Below are 15,897 nucleotides of genomic sequence, written 5' to 3' on the forward strand. Positions count from 1 at the left end.
ATGGCATGGGAGGCTATGAGTGTTGTGTCAGGTGGCCTCCTGTATTTACATGACACAGGGTGTCCCTAAGCTGCTAGTCCTGTGTAGGAAGGGTTTTTGCCCTGGGTTGGGGTGGATGGGGCAATGGATAATGGCCTCAGTGGGAATGAGCTGAGAGACCTCAAATCTGGGCCTAGCCCCTCCATAGCACCTTGGTCCATAGGCAAAGACCCTCCCCACAACACCACCTTCAGAGGGATGCCTGAGGCTAGCACATTGATCTGTGACAGGCTACAGTCCAACACAGGAAGGGCCTCACTCTCAGGCATTGGAGGAAGTAAGATGTGGAGACAATACAACCTTTACACACATAACTAAAGGAGTCCAGGTGAGCCCTGCTGCAATACATCAAAAACTGAAGTCACTTAGCCCAGGCTGGTATGGCTCAGTGGATTGAACACCAGCCTGCGAACCAAAGGGCCGCTGCTTCCATTGTCCCAGTCAGGGCACATGCCTGGGTTGCGGGCCAGGTCCCCGGTAGGGGGAGCTTGAGAGACAACCACACACTGATGTTTCTTGATGTTTCTCTCTCTCTCTCTCTTTCTCCCTCCTTTCCCCTCTCTCTAAAAAGAAATACATAAAATCTTTTTTAATTTGCTTACAATTTTTTAAAAGATTTTATTTATTTTTTAGAGAGGGAAGGGAGGGATAGAGAGAGAGAGAGAAACATCAATGTGCGGTTGCTGGGGGTCATGGCCTGTAACCCAGGCATGTACCCTGACTGGGAATCGAACCTGTGACACTTTGGTTCACAGCCCGCATTCAGTCCACTGAGCTATGCCAGCCAGGGCTGAAATACATAAACTTTTTTAAAAAAAGTCACTTATAACCCATTGCTCAGTCCTTGTACATCAGTGTGAAATGCCCAGGTAAACTCCTGGGGATAGGGTCCTGTGTTCAAGGTTAGGAAAGAGTGAAGAGAGGAGATATATAAAATGGAATCATTTTAACCAAGCTGTTAGAATTATTCAAATTATGAAGGTTGATACAGTAGGAAAGACTTCATTCTTGTTCCAACTAGCCTGGGAACTTAAACTTTTTTGAATTTCCAGTCCTGGTCAATGCCTAAATATACCTCTGGACCTCCAGGTAATCCTCTAATTACCCCCTGCACTCATGTGTACCTCCACCTGACATCTATTACCCAGAACAACAGAAGTGACTAGACATTGTGATACCCACCTGTGGACCACCTGGTTCCCATTATTCTGAGTGTCTGCCATCTGATTGATAATTGTTCTGGGTGGGTGCTAGGGCTAAAAATGTAGTACTGATAATTCTTGAGAATATACTTTCTACCATAAGAACTTTTAAGTTTTTTCTTTGAGACATTTCATCCAACTGTGGATTCTGTATTTGTGAATTTACATACACGTGAAAGTTTATTTGTGACCCCATAACCCATAGTTGCTGCACTTTCAAGGTCTTTGGTGGACATGTATAAAGCAAGGAACAACCTGAGCCACTTGAAGTACACGTTCCCAGCTGGGGTGAATGAGGTGATGCTCACTGCCTTCTCGTTCCAGCTCTCAGACCAAACATAAATGAGTGTCCTCTTCACAATCCCTTTGCATCACAGTTTTTGCATCTTTTTGCCTTTTGTTTGTGATTTTGCAATTTGAAATGGTCTTAATCACAGACCTGAAGTTCTTATTCTTTAGAGTTCCAGGCCCCAGAGAACCATGGTGGGCCTCATGGAGAAAATATAGGTGAGGTTCACTGAGGCAGGAGCCATAAGTTCAATGTTAATGAATTAACTATATATATTAACTAAGGTGTCCTTAAATAGAAACACACATGAACAGGTTATGTTGACCAGTTGGTTGAGGAAAAACATGTAACCAGAGGTTTACAGGCACCAGACCTTGTGTTGACCCAGGTGTAGTGATTCACAAACCCAGCATTTGCAGTCACTTTACAGACAGCACTACCGTGAGTAACAAGAATTGACTATATATATACAGCAGACCTAGCTTCTGCACTGTGTGTGTCCCTTTAGAAATACGCCTTTTTGTCTCCCTCCTCCCAAGTCTTCCCTTCCTTGGGGCCTTTCCTGCTTTCCTGGGTGGGCAGTACCTTTCTGTGTAACATGGTTATTTTCCAGTGCTCCCTGGGCCAGCCCACAGTAGGCCTGGCAGGTGTTTGATGATATGTTATGTCATGAGGGCATCTCTTCAACCTGAACAAGTAGGTGCTCCCAAGGGTTGGCACTACTTGTGCTTCGGACTGAGCCTGCTAGAAAACCTGAAAGTCAGGCAGGAGAGTTCTGGGCCAGTGGAAAAAGCCTATTCTAATTACTATGACTCAGAGAGTGATGTGGAACCCCTGGGGTTCTCACAGGACAGTTGGGGCAGGGGGACTCTGCTTGCTTCCATCACCAGGCTGCACATAGCCCACTTAGTACAAAGTGGAAACGGTGGTGAGGAGAGGCCCCTGCAAGCTCCAGGACCTGGGCTAGGAGAAAAACACATCTTGGCTCCTTGTCAGAACCCACCCTGCATTATGATATGGGCTCTGGTCCAAGGACCCCAAGCCAAACCCATTGGTTGGATGCCTAGATTTGTGGCCACCCAGCTCCCCATGTTCCTTCTGTTTGCTCTATCCACAAGAGCCCATTAGTCCCATCAGCTCTGTGGTCCTATTAACATCACCAAGACCCCAAAGCTGTGTGTCCCCTTGTGGAAACTGGAATTGGACAGCTTTCTTGAATCAGGGGCCACTTCTCTCTCACAGTGGCTCCCACCAGGAAGGAAGTAGACACTAGAGTAGGCCAGAGTCCAGGACAGCCACTATCCCTCAGTCCTACTGGGCTGCTGGAACCCTGGGATCCTTCAGAGATTCCCTTACAGCTCTTGGGAGGTGGGCACAACAGCTAATGCCCAATGACTAATTAGAAACTGAAGTTCAGAAAAAGTAACTAACGGATCAACAGTCATGGCCAGTGGGCAGCACTAGGACTTGAATCGGACCTGTGCCTCTAGACACACTTTTCTCTACTGATTCCTCTTTTAGCTCATTACCAGTGTCTGTCAGCGCACCCCCTTTCCCAAAGATGTTGGCCAGAAGTTAGGTGCAGCTGCCTCTTGACCAAAGTGCAGAAAAGTGCACAAAAACAGGAGCATCCACTCTAATACTTTGGTGTATTTCTTTCTGTTTTATTTCTCCTGTGTACTGTTACTTCTCATTGTTTCCAATTGTTCCCTGTGTCATTCATTATACAACTCCATAAACAACATTTGAAAGGCTTCGCCATGTCTGATTGTGTAGGAATAACATACTTTTCTGAACCGTTTTCCAATTGCTGAACATTATTCATGATGGTCATTATAAACAACCCTTCAGTGAACATCTGTATGCACCACTGGCTGCAGAGCTGGTCACTTCACTGTGTAAATTTTCCAAAAGGGGATTACGGACTTCAAGGGTAAGAACATTTTTAGACTCTTGTTCTAACCTTGAACTGCTTTCTAGGAAGCCTGTGCCAGTCTGTCCAGTGAACTGTTTGAAGGCAACAGGACAAGACAGGGGTGGGAGCATGAGCTCTCAGGGTCAAGAAGACAATATAGTCTAGAATTCAGGGTGTCACAGGTGGTGGCCACCCTGGAGAGCAGTGGATGGACGTGTTGGGCCTGAGGTCAAACTAAAATTAAGGGAGTGCCTGACCCCATGGCTTGTCCATTAATATGGAGCCCCAAAGAGGTAAGGGTTTAGAATCAAAGAGAGTTAAAGCTGAGATTGGGCAGATCATCTATTCAGCAAAGAGAACCCCCTCTAGCACTTAAAATAGAGGGCTTCCACAGCAGGGTACAGCTGCCAGGTGCTGGCATGCCAAGTGAGAACAAAGGGGCTCTGTGGGGCCCAGACAGAAGCTTGCATTTGTGTTGGGGGTAGAAGGAAGTCCAGAGCTTAAAAGTGGTAGCCACCTGAGATGTTGCTCAGGCCTAATGGGTGGGGATTGTAACCAGGTGTGGGTTCAAAGAATGCTGGATGCTCTTTCCCTCCCCATTCTGTGGATGTTGATGGTTATCAGAAACAGGCAAAGACAACTTCTTCCCAGTCAATCTCCTTCCAATACCTGCACTGCCACTGCTGGCTGCTTGGATGGAGATGTTGACAGACCTGGTGCTGGGGACTGTGTACCAGTTTGGCAGGACCAGACACTGGGGTTAATGAGGATCAAGGGTCAGGGACTGGCTACAGAGGCCTGAAGAAGGTTGAATAGCAGTGGCTGCAGGCTGAATGGCAACTTACAGTGGACTGTGGGTGAGCTGGCTGAATCACCTCCAGGTCCACTGTCTGTGGGTATCAAGCTCAGGCAGATCTGCTGGAACTCTGCTACTTCCCATCTGATAACAGGGCCACCTGTAAGACAGTGTGGGATGAGCGAGAGAATTCCCACACGGATGTCACTCAGTTCTGGGCACATACCGTACACCCAGTAGTACTGGCATCATCATCATTATCTTTATTTCAGCAGCTCAACTTATTTGGGGATCCATCATCCACTGGGTTCAGTGAACTGCCCCCATTTTGGAAGGCTAGCCATTTCTCAAGATCCCTAAGCCAAATTTCTGGGGCTTTAAGTGATGAGGGAGCTTTAGAGTTGAAAAATTTTTAGTTTTAAGTAATAGTTAATACATTTAGTAATTAATGCAGGTAAAAAGCTATTGTTCCAGGAACTGGGTTGTATAACCAGACCCACCCTGACTCCAAGAGACTCATAAGCAATTCAACCTTTGTGCCCCAGGAGGGCGGCTGCAAGCAATCAAGATGGTATCTGAGACATTGTGTTCCATGGAAACACATCCTTGGCCTAGGACACAGATAAAGAATCACTAGTCTAGAGATGAAAGGATGCTAGGAAAATTGCCAGGCCACAGCTTTTATCTGATTAATCTTTTCCCTGAATTCCAGACACCTTACCTACACTTTTACTACCTACCTTCTCCTTATAAAAAGGGTCAGCTTGAGATGAAATGTAAGACAGTCTGTAGTAGGGTACATACGCCACCATCTTTTCAGATTGCCGGCCACCTGAATAAAGTGCCCCTGGAGATTCAATCCTTGTCTCTACTTATCGGTTCTGGTAGTGACAGGCAGCATGAATGCTGACTTTTTCAGTTTCATTAGGAGAAATGAAAATATGAAAAATGGCCAGTGTTTTCTTTTGCTCTTCCTTGTATTTCATGATCTATGCAGGCTGTTTGGGCTACAAGGCCCCTTTGTATGCAGACCAACTTGAATCTGGCTTTGGGATGCTGAAATGGGGCTTGCCCAGGGGGTCTCAGCTGGTGGATGCCAGCACCTTATCCTATGAGCACCTGAGAGGTCAAACCTGATTGCTTCTACCACGTGTAGAAGAGATTGAGAAGCCAGGGCTAATGAACTGCTCCCACTCCCGAACTGACTGTGACTGCCCAAGGTCACAGGCTGGTGTGAAGGCATGCAGGTGACCTTGGTGCCCATCTAGCTATTCCCCATGGAGGCTGGTCTGCAGCCCCCACTACTCAGGCCACTGAGTAGTCTGGTTGGAATGAACACTGAGTGGTCTTAGTTCTTCCTAAAACTCTTAAACAGAAAACAAAAGTAAACAGTTTCCAAGAGTGATTGTGTCCATTTAAAAAAAAATTTCTAGGGCTTAGAGCTGAGCCTCGGGGAAGGTGGGGGGCTGATGGCACCCTCCCCTACTCCTGGACCTAGCTGCTTCAGCAGGATGGTGGGAGAGGATATCAAACATCTGCACATCCCAGGACATCTGAAGGCTAAAGCTGTGTTCCCTGGACCAAACTATGGCTTACATTTGGTTTGGACCTAATTGAGTAAAATTAAATAATAACCATAGGTAAGAATAAAATATTCGAATTGCAATTTGCTTATTTGATGTGAGCCTGCTGAGAACAGACCTGTGCTGGCTACAGTGGGTGCCCTGGTAGTCACACTTTGATACCAACACAAGCACCACTTTAAAAAGTTTTGTTTTTACTTTTTCTATCTTGTTGGGAACTTCCCTGCCTGGGTTCAGAAGCTGTAACCCCCCTCTCCATGGCTAAGGCTGAGAGAGCAACCTTCAGACCAGAAGCCACTAAGGAGACAAAGCTTATCTCCCTGGCAGGAGCACCGCTTCTGCTCCTTTTACTTCATCCATAACTGGCCACCAATGCTTGGTTGGTTAGCCAATGACAGGTAAGATTCCCCAAGGAGGGAACAATCTAAGACAGGCATGATCACATGGAGGCCCCAAGGAAGGACTTGGGAGGGCTACAGCAAAAAGGGGTGATGGATCCTTGCCCCATGGCTATGACATGGCCTGAGTCCTCACTCTGTCTTCAAGAAGTCTCCTAATCTCTTGGCTGCCTTGCTACCCCTGCCTGACTTAAGCCTGAGACAATGCTGGTGGTGGGTATCACCCTGCGCTGGAAAGGGTGGGTTCCCTAGGGCAATCAGGCCTACAAAAGCATATGTAAAGCTTTGTTTAGAATGCTCTCAATTAAATAAGGGTCCAAGCAAGAAGCGACTTTGTTCCTCAAAAGTTTTATTACTCTTTGGCTAACTGACCCTGACTCAAAATAGGCCCTCAGAGTTCTTTGTTACCTATTGTTTGATCCTTACTGCCTGACAATGATTAATGAGCTTTACGTGTATTCCTGTGCAAAGGGACCCAATAAAAGCCCATTGAAGAAAAGGCTCTTGGCCCTTCTCCTTTGAGAGATCGGCCACCTTTCCTCCCCAAGCAGATCATGTCTTGGTAGACTTATTCTCAATCATGGCGGCTGGGGGGGGGGTTCTGCGGGCAGAACCCCCACACACACACACATTATTTTATTAATTTTCTATAATGAGAATATGCTTTTAAAAAATCAGTATGTATATCCACACAAAGAATATATTTCAGCCACAGAAAGGAATGAAGTACTGATACCTGCTGTAACATGGATGAAACTTTCAATCATGTTGAGTGGAAGAAGCCAGTCACAAAAGCCCACATACTCTTAGAGTCCATTTATAAAAAGTTCAGAACAGGTGAATCCATAGAGGCAGCAAATAGATTACTGGTTGCCTGGGCCTGAGAGAGGGAGAGGGGTCTTCTCCTTTTTCTTCTCCTTCCTCTTCTTCTTTTTAAAGTCCTTACCCAAGGAAATGGTTATTGATTTTAGAGAGAGGAGAAGGGAGGGAGAGATAGAGGGAGAGAAACATCCATCAGTTGCCTCTTATATGCAGGCTGACAAGGGACCAAACCCACAACCTAGGTATGAGCCCTGACTGCGAATAGAACTGGCAACCTCTCGATTTACAGGATGATGCTCCAACCAATTGAGCCACACTAGTCAGGGCTGAACAGGATTCCTTTGGGACTGATGAAAATATTCTGGAATTAGAGAGTGGTGATGGTCATACAACTCTGTGAAGACACTAAAAACCACTGAATTGTACACTTTAAAAGAGTGAATTCTATGGTGTGGGAATTATGCCTCAATAAAGCTGGTATTTAAAAAACAAACACATTTTTAAATTTTGGAGTAAAGGAAATGTTATATCAACTTATTAACTAATTATAAAGAAGAATAAAATAAAGACTATGTTATAGAACACTGTGGCCCAATTGGGTGGGGAGCCCCATCTGGTAGTGTCAGAGTACAGGGGCCCCGCATTCACCTCCCCAGCCACACTTGACCCCCTTCAGAGGACCCAACAGCACTTTTCCTTTGGGTGCAGGTCCCCGAGGTGCCATCTCTGACCCATCTCTGTCTACCACTGTCCAGTGAGCCAGTGGCTCCTTATCACAGGTGTGGGGCTGCCTCCCTGTGCTGTGGCCTGCAGGAGGGCTCAGGGAGGTGGCCCAGTTGCACTGGGTCTGATCGCTACACTGTCCTGGGCTGCCTGAGCTCACACAGGGATAGTGCCTGGCATTTGGGCTTCCTCGGGCAAGATAAACCGCACCCTTCCTACTGGTGAGCCTTCCGGGGCCTGATGTGAGCAGAGGTAGAGGGTGGGTTCTCTGCTTCCATGAGTGTGCTTTTGTTGAACACCAACTGTACCTCAACACTTAATCACAACTATTATATCCATCTCACAGATGAGCAAACTGATGACCTAGTTCTGTTGCATGCTGGGTTCTGGCCCCAGAAGTGCATCTACCTGGGCAGGTATGTGCCTGCAGGTGCCCATCTCACTGACCTGGCTGGGCATTGGAGCAGACTCAACTTGGGGCTTCCTGGCACTAGAGTCTCAGGTAGCCGGGGTGACAGCTATGGAAGGTGGGAAGGGCACTGTGGTTAGCTCTGTGGCCTTGAGCAAGCTACTTAAATTTGGAAAGTTTCTGGGCTGGGCCTCAGTATACTCATCTGTGCCATGGAGATAATGAACCCACTTGGCCTGATAGCCACTGAGATGGCTAGCTGTTCCAGGCAGCAGAGAGATGCTGCCACCTCCGGCCTGGGGCAGGCAGTTTGCAGAGGGCCTTCTGCAGGCTTGGCTCATATCATCCTTAGGACAACCAGTAAAGCAAACAGGCAGTGCTTGTTCTCCCCATCAGAGTCAGGCAGATGCAGGCTCAGAGATGTCAAGTGTCTTGATATGATGATCATGGGTCAGCAGAGGAAGTAAGCTCCCTGTCACAGGAGGCATGGGAAGCAGGGTACCTGAAACCATGCCGAAGGGCTGAAAGTGCATGTAGTACCCAGTCAGGGCAGGTTCTCCCTGCTCTCCCAGGTCCTGAGCTGCCCCTGTAATGTGTGGGAATGCTACTGCCATACTGGGCATATCAGCCAGCTGTGGATGGGCAGTGGCCCACAGGCAGTAATGTGAATGACCAGCCATCTTCTCCATCATAAGGGAGGCACAATGTCCATACACCACCTGTTTGGCCCTTTGAGAGCTGAGAGGAGGCCAGATTGAAATGCATCTCTCTGGAACATTCATAGCTCCATCCCTTCTTGGTTTTTCCCTGGACAGGCCTGGGCATGCCTGTCATAGGCTTGGGACCCACAGTGCCCTCGAAGACTTACTGAGTCTTGGAGAAATTGTCAGTCTTTCGATGGGGACAAAGCAGGATGGTCCCGTTCTTCAGGGGAGATACTGAGGCTTGGCAAGGGTGGGACTGGCCCAAGGCCATGCAAATGGTAGTGCAAGGTTGGGGTCTCTAGTTTCAACAGGAAAGACAGTAAGGTCTTTACCCACCTACCTCTGCCTGGAAGGCCCACTCTGGGGGGAGGAATCACTCAGATCCCCACATTGAAGGGTGTCTTCAGGCTGGCAGAGCTCTTGTCTGCTGCTGTCCCTTCCTCATGTGGACTCAGAGTTTGATGCCTATCCCTGAAGTGGATGTGAGGACTGCAGACTACATTTCACAGGTGTGTGCCAAATGTCCAGCCCAGTGCCAGCACTTTGTGGAACCATGGCTCTCTGAGCATGGAAGGAGGGGAGTCCTTATCTATGGCATCTCCCCATTTCCATGGTGTAAATTCTCCCAGCTTTACCACGTGTCACTGAACAGAGTTGGAAAGAGATGCCAGCCCTCACAAGTCAGTCTGCTGGCTTCAGCACCCACCAGCACCCTTGAGTACCCTGCAGGATCTTGGAAAGTCCTGCTGATCTTTTAAGTCAGCTTGACACCCCCCACCCCACTCTAATTGTGAGGGTATGATGTCACTTGAGTTCCTTTGTGCCAAGAGCTCCAGGTCCAGCAGCCCACAGGCACACCATGTGTTTGAAAGTTTCTGTGTGCTTGACAGTGTGTCATGCCAAGGGGTGGGGCCAACATGAGAACAGCCTGTTGTCTCCCTTGGACCAGCTGCTTCCCCTTGCCTCTACGTCCTGCTCTGGAAATGGGCCAATGACTCCATATCATAGGCTTACAGAGGACAGAGTGAGAGCCTTGCATGGAGCAGGGCTAGGAAACTAGTAGTGTAGTCTTTGCCATATGCCATTTCCCCACCACAAGGTTCAAGATGCTCAAGAGAATAACTTGCCTGTGGGGAGTTCAGAGGCGGCAGGGAGTAGGGGAGATCTGGTAAAAGGGGGCAATACCACTTAACAGAGGTGGGTGAGGAAGAACTCTGTGGAACAAGGGGCCTCTGCAAGGCTCTCCTGCTCCTATGCACCTACATGCTAGTTCAACCTGTTTTAGGAGCTCTGGGATTTAGAACAGATAACTTTTGCCTTTGGAGCCTCAGTTTGCTTAACTGAAAATGAAAATAATTACAGCGCTTGCCCTCCTGGTGAGGTGGTGAGATCCTGATGGATCCTGGTTAAGTGAGAGAAGAGCACACCATCGTCCAAGGAGACTTAGCCCAGGTTGGGGTGGGGGTGGGGCTTAGGCTTCTTCCTGCTGTCTTCCTGAGGGCGGCCAACCACTGGCTCTGGTCGCTGGCCCTCGAGCCTGCCCATTCTGCCCTGGCACAGGGCTCAAAGGTCTGGCACACCTGCTGTGCTAGGTGAGGCAGAGAGCCTGTGTCTCTTCTCCGGTACACATGGGGCCCTCAGCAGACCTGCAAGGCAGTCCAAAGCGCCTCGGGGCCCAGGAGTGCAGCCTAGAGTGGGAGTTGAGGGGACAATGAGGGCTTCTGTTGCTGCGGAAGCCCGCAGAGTCTAGAGAGGGCGTTAGAGCCGGTCCTCAGGTGCCGGCGACAGCGCCGGAGGCCAGGTGGGCGTGCCAGGCCCCGCCCCACCGCGCCTGCCCAAGCGCTGGCAGCACAGGCCCCGCCCTCCTAGCGCTCGGTGCCTCCTCGCGGGGTCGGAGCCCCAGCCAAACGCGGCGGCACTGAGCTTGAGCAGCACGCGGAGACGCAGCCCCACAGCCGGCGGCTCCAGGGAGCAAGTCACGACCCGACCCGGAGAGCGACCCCGGCCCGGAGCGTGTTTTCCTGACCCGAAACGCGCCCTTGCTTGTCCAGGCTGCCAGGCCTCGGGCATGAACAGCGCCCGCTCTTGTGAGTGCTGAGCACCCCCACCCGCCTTCTTTGTGTGCGCGCCACCGCGACCCCTTCCTCACGCACCCCTGCTGCGTCCCGGGCCGGGCCGCATCCTTTGTGGAGCCGCCGCCTAGCCCGTTCCTCCCTCTTCCACAACCTCCCAGTCCCCTCTTCAGCCTGCCCTGGCCGCCTAGGGACAGCCCAACTGAGCTGGGCTAGGCTAAGTAGGGCACGGCCTCCTCCCCACAACAGTCTCCGGGTCACGTAAGCAGCCCCTTCCTCAGGGAAAGCCCAGAAGGACCCTCAGTGGCAAGGGCGGGACGGGAGGGCAGGGCGCGGGTGCTGCGGCAGCGCTGTCTCATCCTACAGCTGGGACAGGTGCCGTGGGGCCCGCTCTCACGCCGGCCTGTGTGTCCTTGCCCGCAGAGATGGACGGCGATGGCAGCCGCCTAGACTCCCCTGGAGCGCTAATGGAGGCCGGGTGCGGCGCAGGCCCCGCGAGCATGGCGGAGCCCGCGGTGGTGCCGCGGGCGCGGGTGGCGCGGCCCGGGCCACAGCGCTTCCTGCGGCGCAGCGTGGTGGAGTCGGACCAGGAGGAACCGCCAGGCCTGGAAGCTGCGGAGGCGCCGGGCACGCAGCCCTCGCAGCCCCTGCAGCGTCGGGTGCTGCTACTCTGCAAGACCCGGCGCCTCATCGCTGAGCGCGCACGAAACCGCCCCGCTGCCCCAGTGCCCACCGTGTCCGCTGCGTCTCCGGGTACCCCCAGCGACCCTGGCTCAGAGCCTGCAGGTGCGCAGGAGCCGGGCCTGGACCCGGTGCTGGCGCCCGCCCGAGACGGCGGGCGGGGAGAGGAGGCGGTGTCAGTGAGGAAGGAGGACGTAGGGACGCCGGAGGAAAGGCCGGAGCCGGGGCGCTCACGCCGGGATGAGCCCGAGGAGGAGGAAGACGATGAGGATGATCTCAAGGCCGTGGCCACTTCCCTGGACGGCCGCTTCCTTAAGTTCGATATCGAGCTGGGCCGTGGCTCTTTCAAGACCGTGTACAAGGGTCTGGATACGGAGACCTGGGTGGAGGTGGCCTGGTGCGAGCTGCAGGTGAGGCGTGCTCTGGCAAGGGGTGGGTGAGTGTGTCCTCGTGCATGCCCTTGTTCCTGTGGTGTCCTACCTGGCCGTAGGTAGCCCTTGTGCAGCAGTGTGTCATCCTATGTATGGGTGACTAGACATATGGCGGCGGATGAAGGGTGGCTCTGTGTGATGCAGATTGGGTGATGGAGGAGGAATCTCCTGGTGTGTGGCATCCAAGTGTGTCACAAGGTGGCCCACACTGGAGAGTGGGCAGAGAGTGGGCACTTGAAGGGTGTGTTTATCAGTGTTGTTCCTTCTTGACTCCTAATTCCAGGGCTGTAAGGACGCAGGTTGTATGGGTCTTGGTGTCTTTGCAGAAGCAATGTGAGGGCTGCAGGACCCTGTGTCCTGGGCTTGAGAACTTTGAACTGTTCTTAAATGTGCACCTTCCCAAGTCTTGCAAGGTATAAGTGCCCTGGCCTGGGGTTTCTAAGGGGCTTCTTCTGACCCAGAGTCTGTTTAAGGTGGGGCCTGGTGGGCCTGTAGGGAAATACCTGGAGGGCTCAAAACCCATTTGTTCACAAAGTGGGTGCATGAGGTCTTAAAACCAAGTCATGCAAAATGCAAGTGGGTGGGTTTTTTTTAAAGGCAAATGCTCTGGGCATGCATTTTTCATAACCTTGCCCTCATTGGCTGTGTCAGCCCCAGCCCTGGAAGATTATATAAATTGTAACCCGAGCAGCCCTGGGCCATCCATGCCTGTAACAGTGGGTGTTTACTGGCCCTCTGTCTTTTGGGGGGGTGGGCAGCTGTCCAGCATGGGGCTGGCCTCAGGGGTGTAAGCCTACACCAGCACCCTGTAAAGCTAACCAAGCCTTTCAGGCTTGATGCAAGGCCACTGGCCACACTGCAGGCCTCCTGCATTTTTGGCTTAAAAGGATTTGGTTGCTCTGTCCTCCAGGTTCTGGCTGGAGTGTGCATATGTATGTTTGTATGTGTATGTGTGTGTGTATGTATGTGCGTGTGAGAACGAGAGGGAGAGAGCAAGCAGGCGAGCGAGAACTGGACTAATTTGTTGGTGCTGGCTGGCCCACCCTTAGCCTTTCTCCTGAGACAAAGAACTCCAGAGGTCACCCCTCTTTGAAGCCCCTTTTCTGCCATGGAAATGTAGGTGTCCCAGAGAGTCCTTCATGAACAGCTGACAGCTCCTCTCCTTCATGGCTCTGCTGAGAGGTGCCTTGAGGTTCCTGAGGTGTGCTGGCGATGGCTTGGGAGTGAGTGGACATCACTGCTGCATAAAAATGGATAGTGGAGGGAAGATACAGAGAGGGAAGATCAGCGGGGGAAAGAAGATTTTGCTTCTTGAGAATAACCGTGCCTCCTCGCCTTCTTGCTCTTGCCAAGTGAGCCAGCATGGCAGCCCGAGTACCCACCAGTGCTCCCTCGTGGAATGCCTGTGCCAGGGAGGACAAGAGTGGGGTAGCTGCACCAGGCACAGTTCTGAGTTGGACTTCAGCAGCAGAACCCTGGTGAACTGGTTGAGGCATTATAGGTGCTGTGACCTTTGGAGGAGGAGGTTGTTACCTCCCGTTTCCTTTAAGGGAAGGCAAGTGATTTTGCCTCCTGGTTCCTGAGCAGAGCTCACAGAGGTAGAGCCTGTTGCTGTCCAGGAGTTGTTTATCCTGGACTTCGGGTGGTGGTGGAAAGGCTGGAGATGGCTTCTAATTCGGTGACATTCCTTGACCAGGAGATACGAGGAGCCCTAAGCCAGTACGGAAACCATCCCAGTATCTGCCCCAACAAAGGATATAGTGTAACATTTGCCTTTGGCCAGTGTGCAGCGTTTGGGGTCAGCTGCCTGCCTTCTGCTTGGCAGGGCTGAGAGGGACCAGCTTAGGACAGCCAAGAACCTGCTGTGTGTTTACCTTCCTCCTCACCGACGAGGGGGCTGCTGTTTCCCCCACTTTATTGTTGAGGACCCCCCAGCCAAGGCCACCAGCGAGGACCTGCATGGCAGAGGGAGATTGTAGCATTGTAGGAAGAGGCCCTGGCCTGGTGTGACAGTCTGTTTAGGACTGGAGATGAGTGTGGAGGGTAGGGTGCCAGGTTAGGCCTCTCAACCACTGTGCATTGGAAGAGTGTGATGTATGGCCTGCTGGCTTTGTGCCTGGGGAGGGGTTTACAGTGTGGAGATGTTCTTCTACTCCCCCCCGCCCCGGAATTCCTGGGTGTCAGGTCTCCCTCCCAGTGGAGGGCCGGTCTCTTAGAGTGTTGCCCTCAGCCAGGGAGCTTTCTATGGAAGGATTCCTCCCTCCCGTGAACTCTCTTCTCTATCCCCAGAAGTACCTTGGCCAGCAGGTTTGGAATGCCCTGAAAACTCACCTTCCAAAGTCTGTTTAATTCTCTTACCCTCTGGACGCAGGGAGGTGTTGGTACCTGCTGGCTTCCCCAGAACTGACACAGTATAACCTGCTCACTTTTTGTGGGATTTCCTGTCAAGAGAAGGTCAGGACACATTCCTGGATCTAATAAGTCTAGCTTGGAGGCCATCAGGTCCCCATGACTCCCAATTTCCTCCCATGTTACTATTGCAGAGAGAGCAGTATATATTCACCTCACAGTGAAGGGCAGTGAGGTATGTCACCTCCTGGATTTTCCAGCCGTCCAGAGGTGACACTGATTTTGGGGGAGCCACTTTAAAGCAGTACCTCCCTGTCTCTTTTCTTCTTAATGAACTTTCATTCTTGACATGAGACCATGTCACAATAGCAATGGAGGAAGTACAGATCACCGCCCTCGCTGTCTCATGTTTCCCACATACCCAGGTCCTTCTTTGGCTAGCTCTGGTCCCACACAGACCCCATCCTATCAAACAGCGCTATCAAACAGGTCCATAGGGCTTGTTCTTGACTCTGGGCTGCCTGGAAGGAATGAGTCTGAACCACTGATCCTGTTCAAGGCAGCTCGGGTCACTCTCTCACTTCTGTGCTGGCATGAGACCCGAATAGAGAAAACGAAGCCATTCTAGATCCAGCCACCTTCTGGAAGCATAGTTGGAAGTGGCCTGGACCGCCTCGGAGAGAACCATGTTTTCAGTCCGCCTGCCAATGCCACCCCTCCTGTCACTGGCCCCTGCCTTCAGGGCCTTTGCCCTCTGTGCTGCCTCCTCCCATGGGAGGCTCCTGTGAGCTGCTGTTGCAGGGCTGGGCACTTCCTGGGGGATCCCATGTGGAGACTTTGCTTCCCATGGTGATGTCCGGCATGCGGGGTCCTCCTACCTCAAGGGGCTGCGAGTCCTTGACCTTGCACCCAAGCACCGTCGGACCCTCTCAGGGTACCCTGGGGTCTGGGCCCCCCTACTCAGGCCCTGGATCTCCCAAGTGCTGTTTTGAAGCCATCCTGCTGTTCTATGCTGCCTGCGGGTGGCTGGGTTTCTATAGGGGTGGTGGTGGCCTGGGCTCCAGGCTGGGGAGTGGCTTCTGGATGTGGGGACCACAGGACCTGATAATGTGTGACCTGCTGGTGTTCCTTTGGTGAGGCCACAGAGGCACTGTGTTCCCCACCTGCTTGCCCCAGCCAGGTGTCTGTGTCCTATTTACTCTCTGTGCCTCGGATGTGGATGGTGCACCTGGGGGCTTGCTGAATGTGGCCATGCTGACTGCACTGATCCACTTACTATCTTCAGAGGGTGACAAGGTCTGCCTGTTGTTGGTGCGGCCCAGCTGTCTCTCCTGTGGCCATGGGTACCCCACCTGAGTGGGCTCACCCACGTGCTCGTGCAGGTTCACAATTGCCTTTCATAGACAGGCCAGGCACACAACCTGCGGTACCAAGCAGCCTCTACCCAGGGTTGAGAGGTGCTCCCAATGGCCTCATCTGCTTTC

The 15,897-nt window shown here is 51.8% G+C and overlaps 1 protein-coding gene across 16 annotated transcripts in view; it reads left to right on the top strand.

Annotated features, from left to right (window-relative positions):
* The first annotated feature begins 10,771 nt into the window (after positions 1-10,771).
* The window catches only part of WNK2 (WNK lysine deficient protein kinase 2), a 132,561-nt gene continuing 127,435 nt past the window's right edge, over positions 10,772-15,897 (top strand). For 9 of the 16 annotated variants that reach the window (XM_036021415.1, XM_036021417.1, XM_036021419.1 and 6 more), the window contains exons 1-2: positions 10,775-10,967; positions 11,376-12,043. In XM_036021415.1, the coding sequence (XP_035877308.1) occupies positions 11,378-12,043 (666 nt within the window). In that variant the 5' untranslated portion in view covers positions 10,775-10,967; positions 11,376-11,377. Of the gene's footprint in view, positions 10,968-11,375; positions 12,044-15,897 lie in introns of all 16 variants that reach the window. The other 7 variants (XM_036021427.1, XM_036021423.1, XM_036021428.1 and 4 more) reach the window with 2 other exon arrangements.

This window comes from Phyllostomus discolor, chromosome 3 (assembly GCF_004126475.2).
Source record: "Phyllostomus discolor isolate MPI-MPIP mPhyDis1 chromosome 3, mPhyDis1.pri.v3, whole genome shotgun sequence".
Lineage (NCBI taxonomy): Eukaryota > Metazoa > Chordata > Mammalia > Chiroptera > Phyllostomidae > Phyllostomus > Phyllostomus discolor.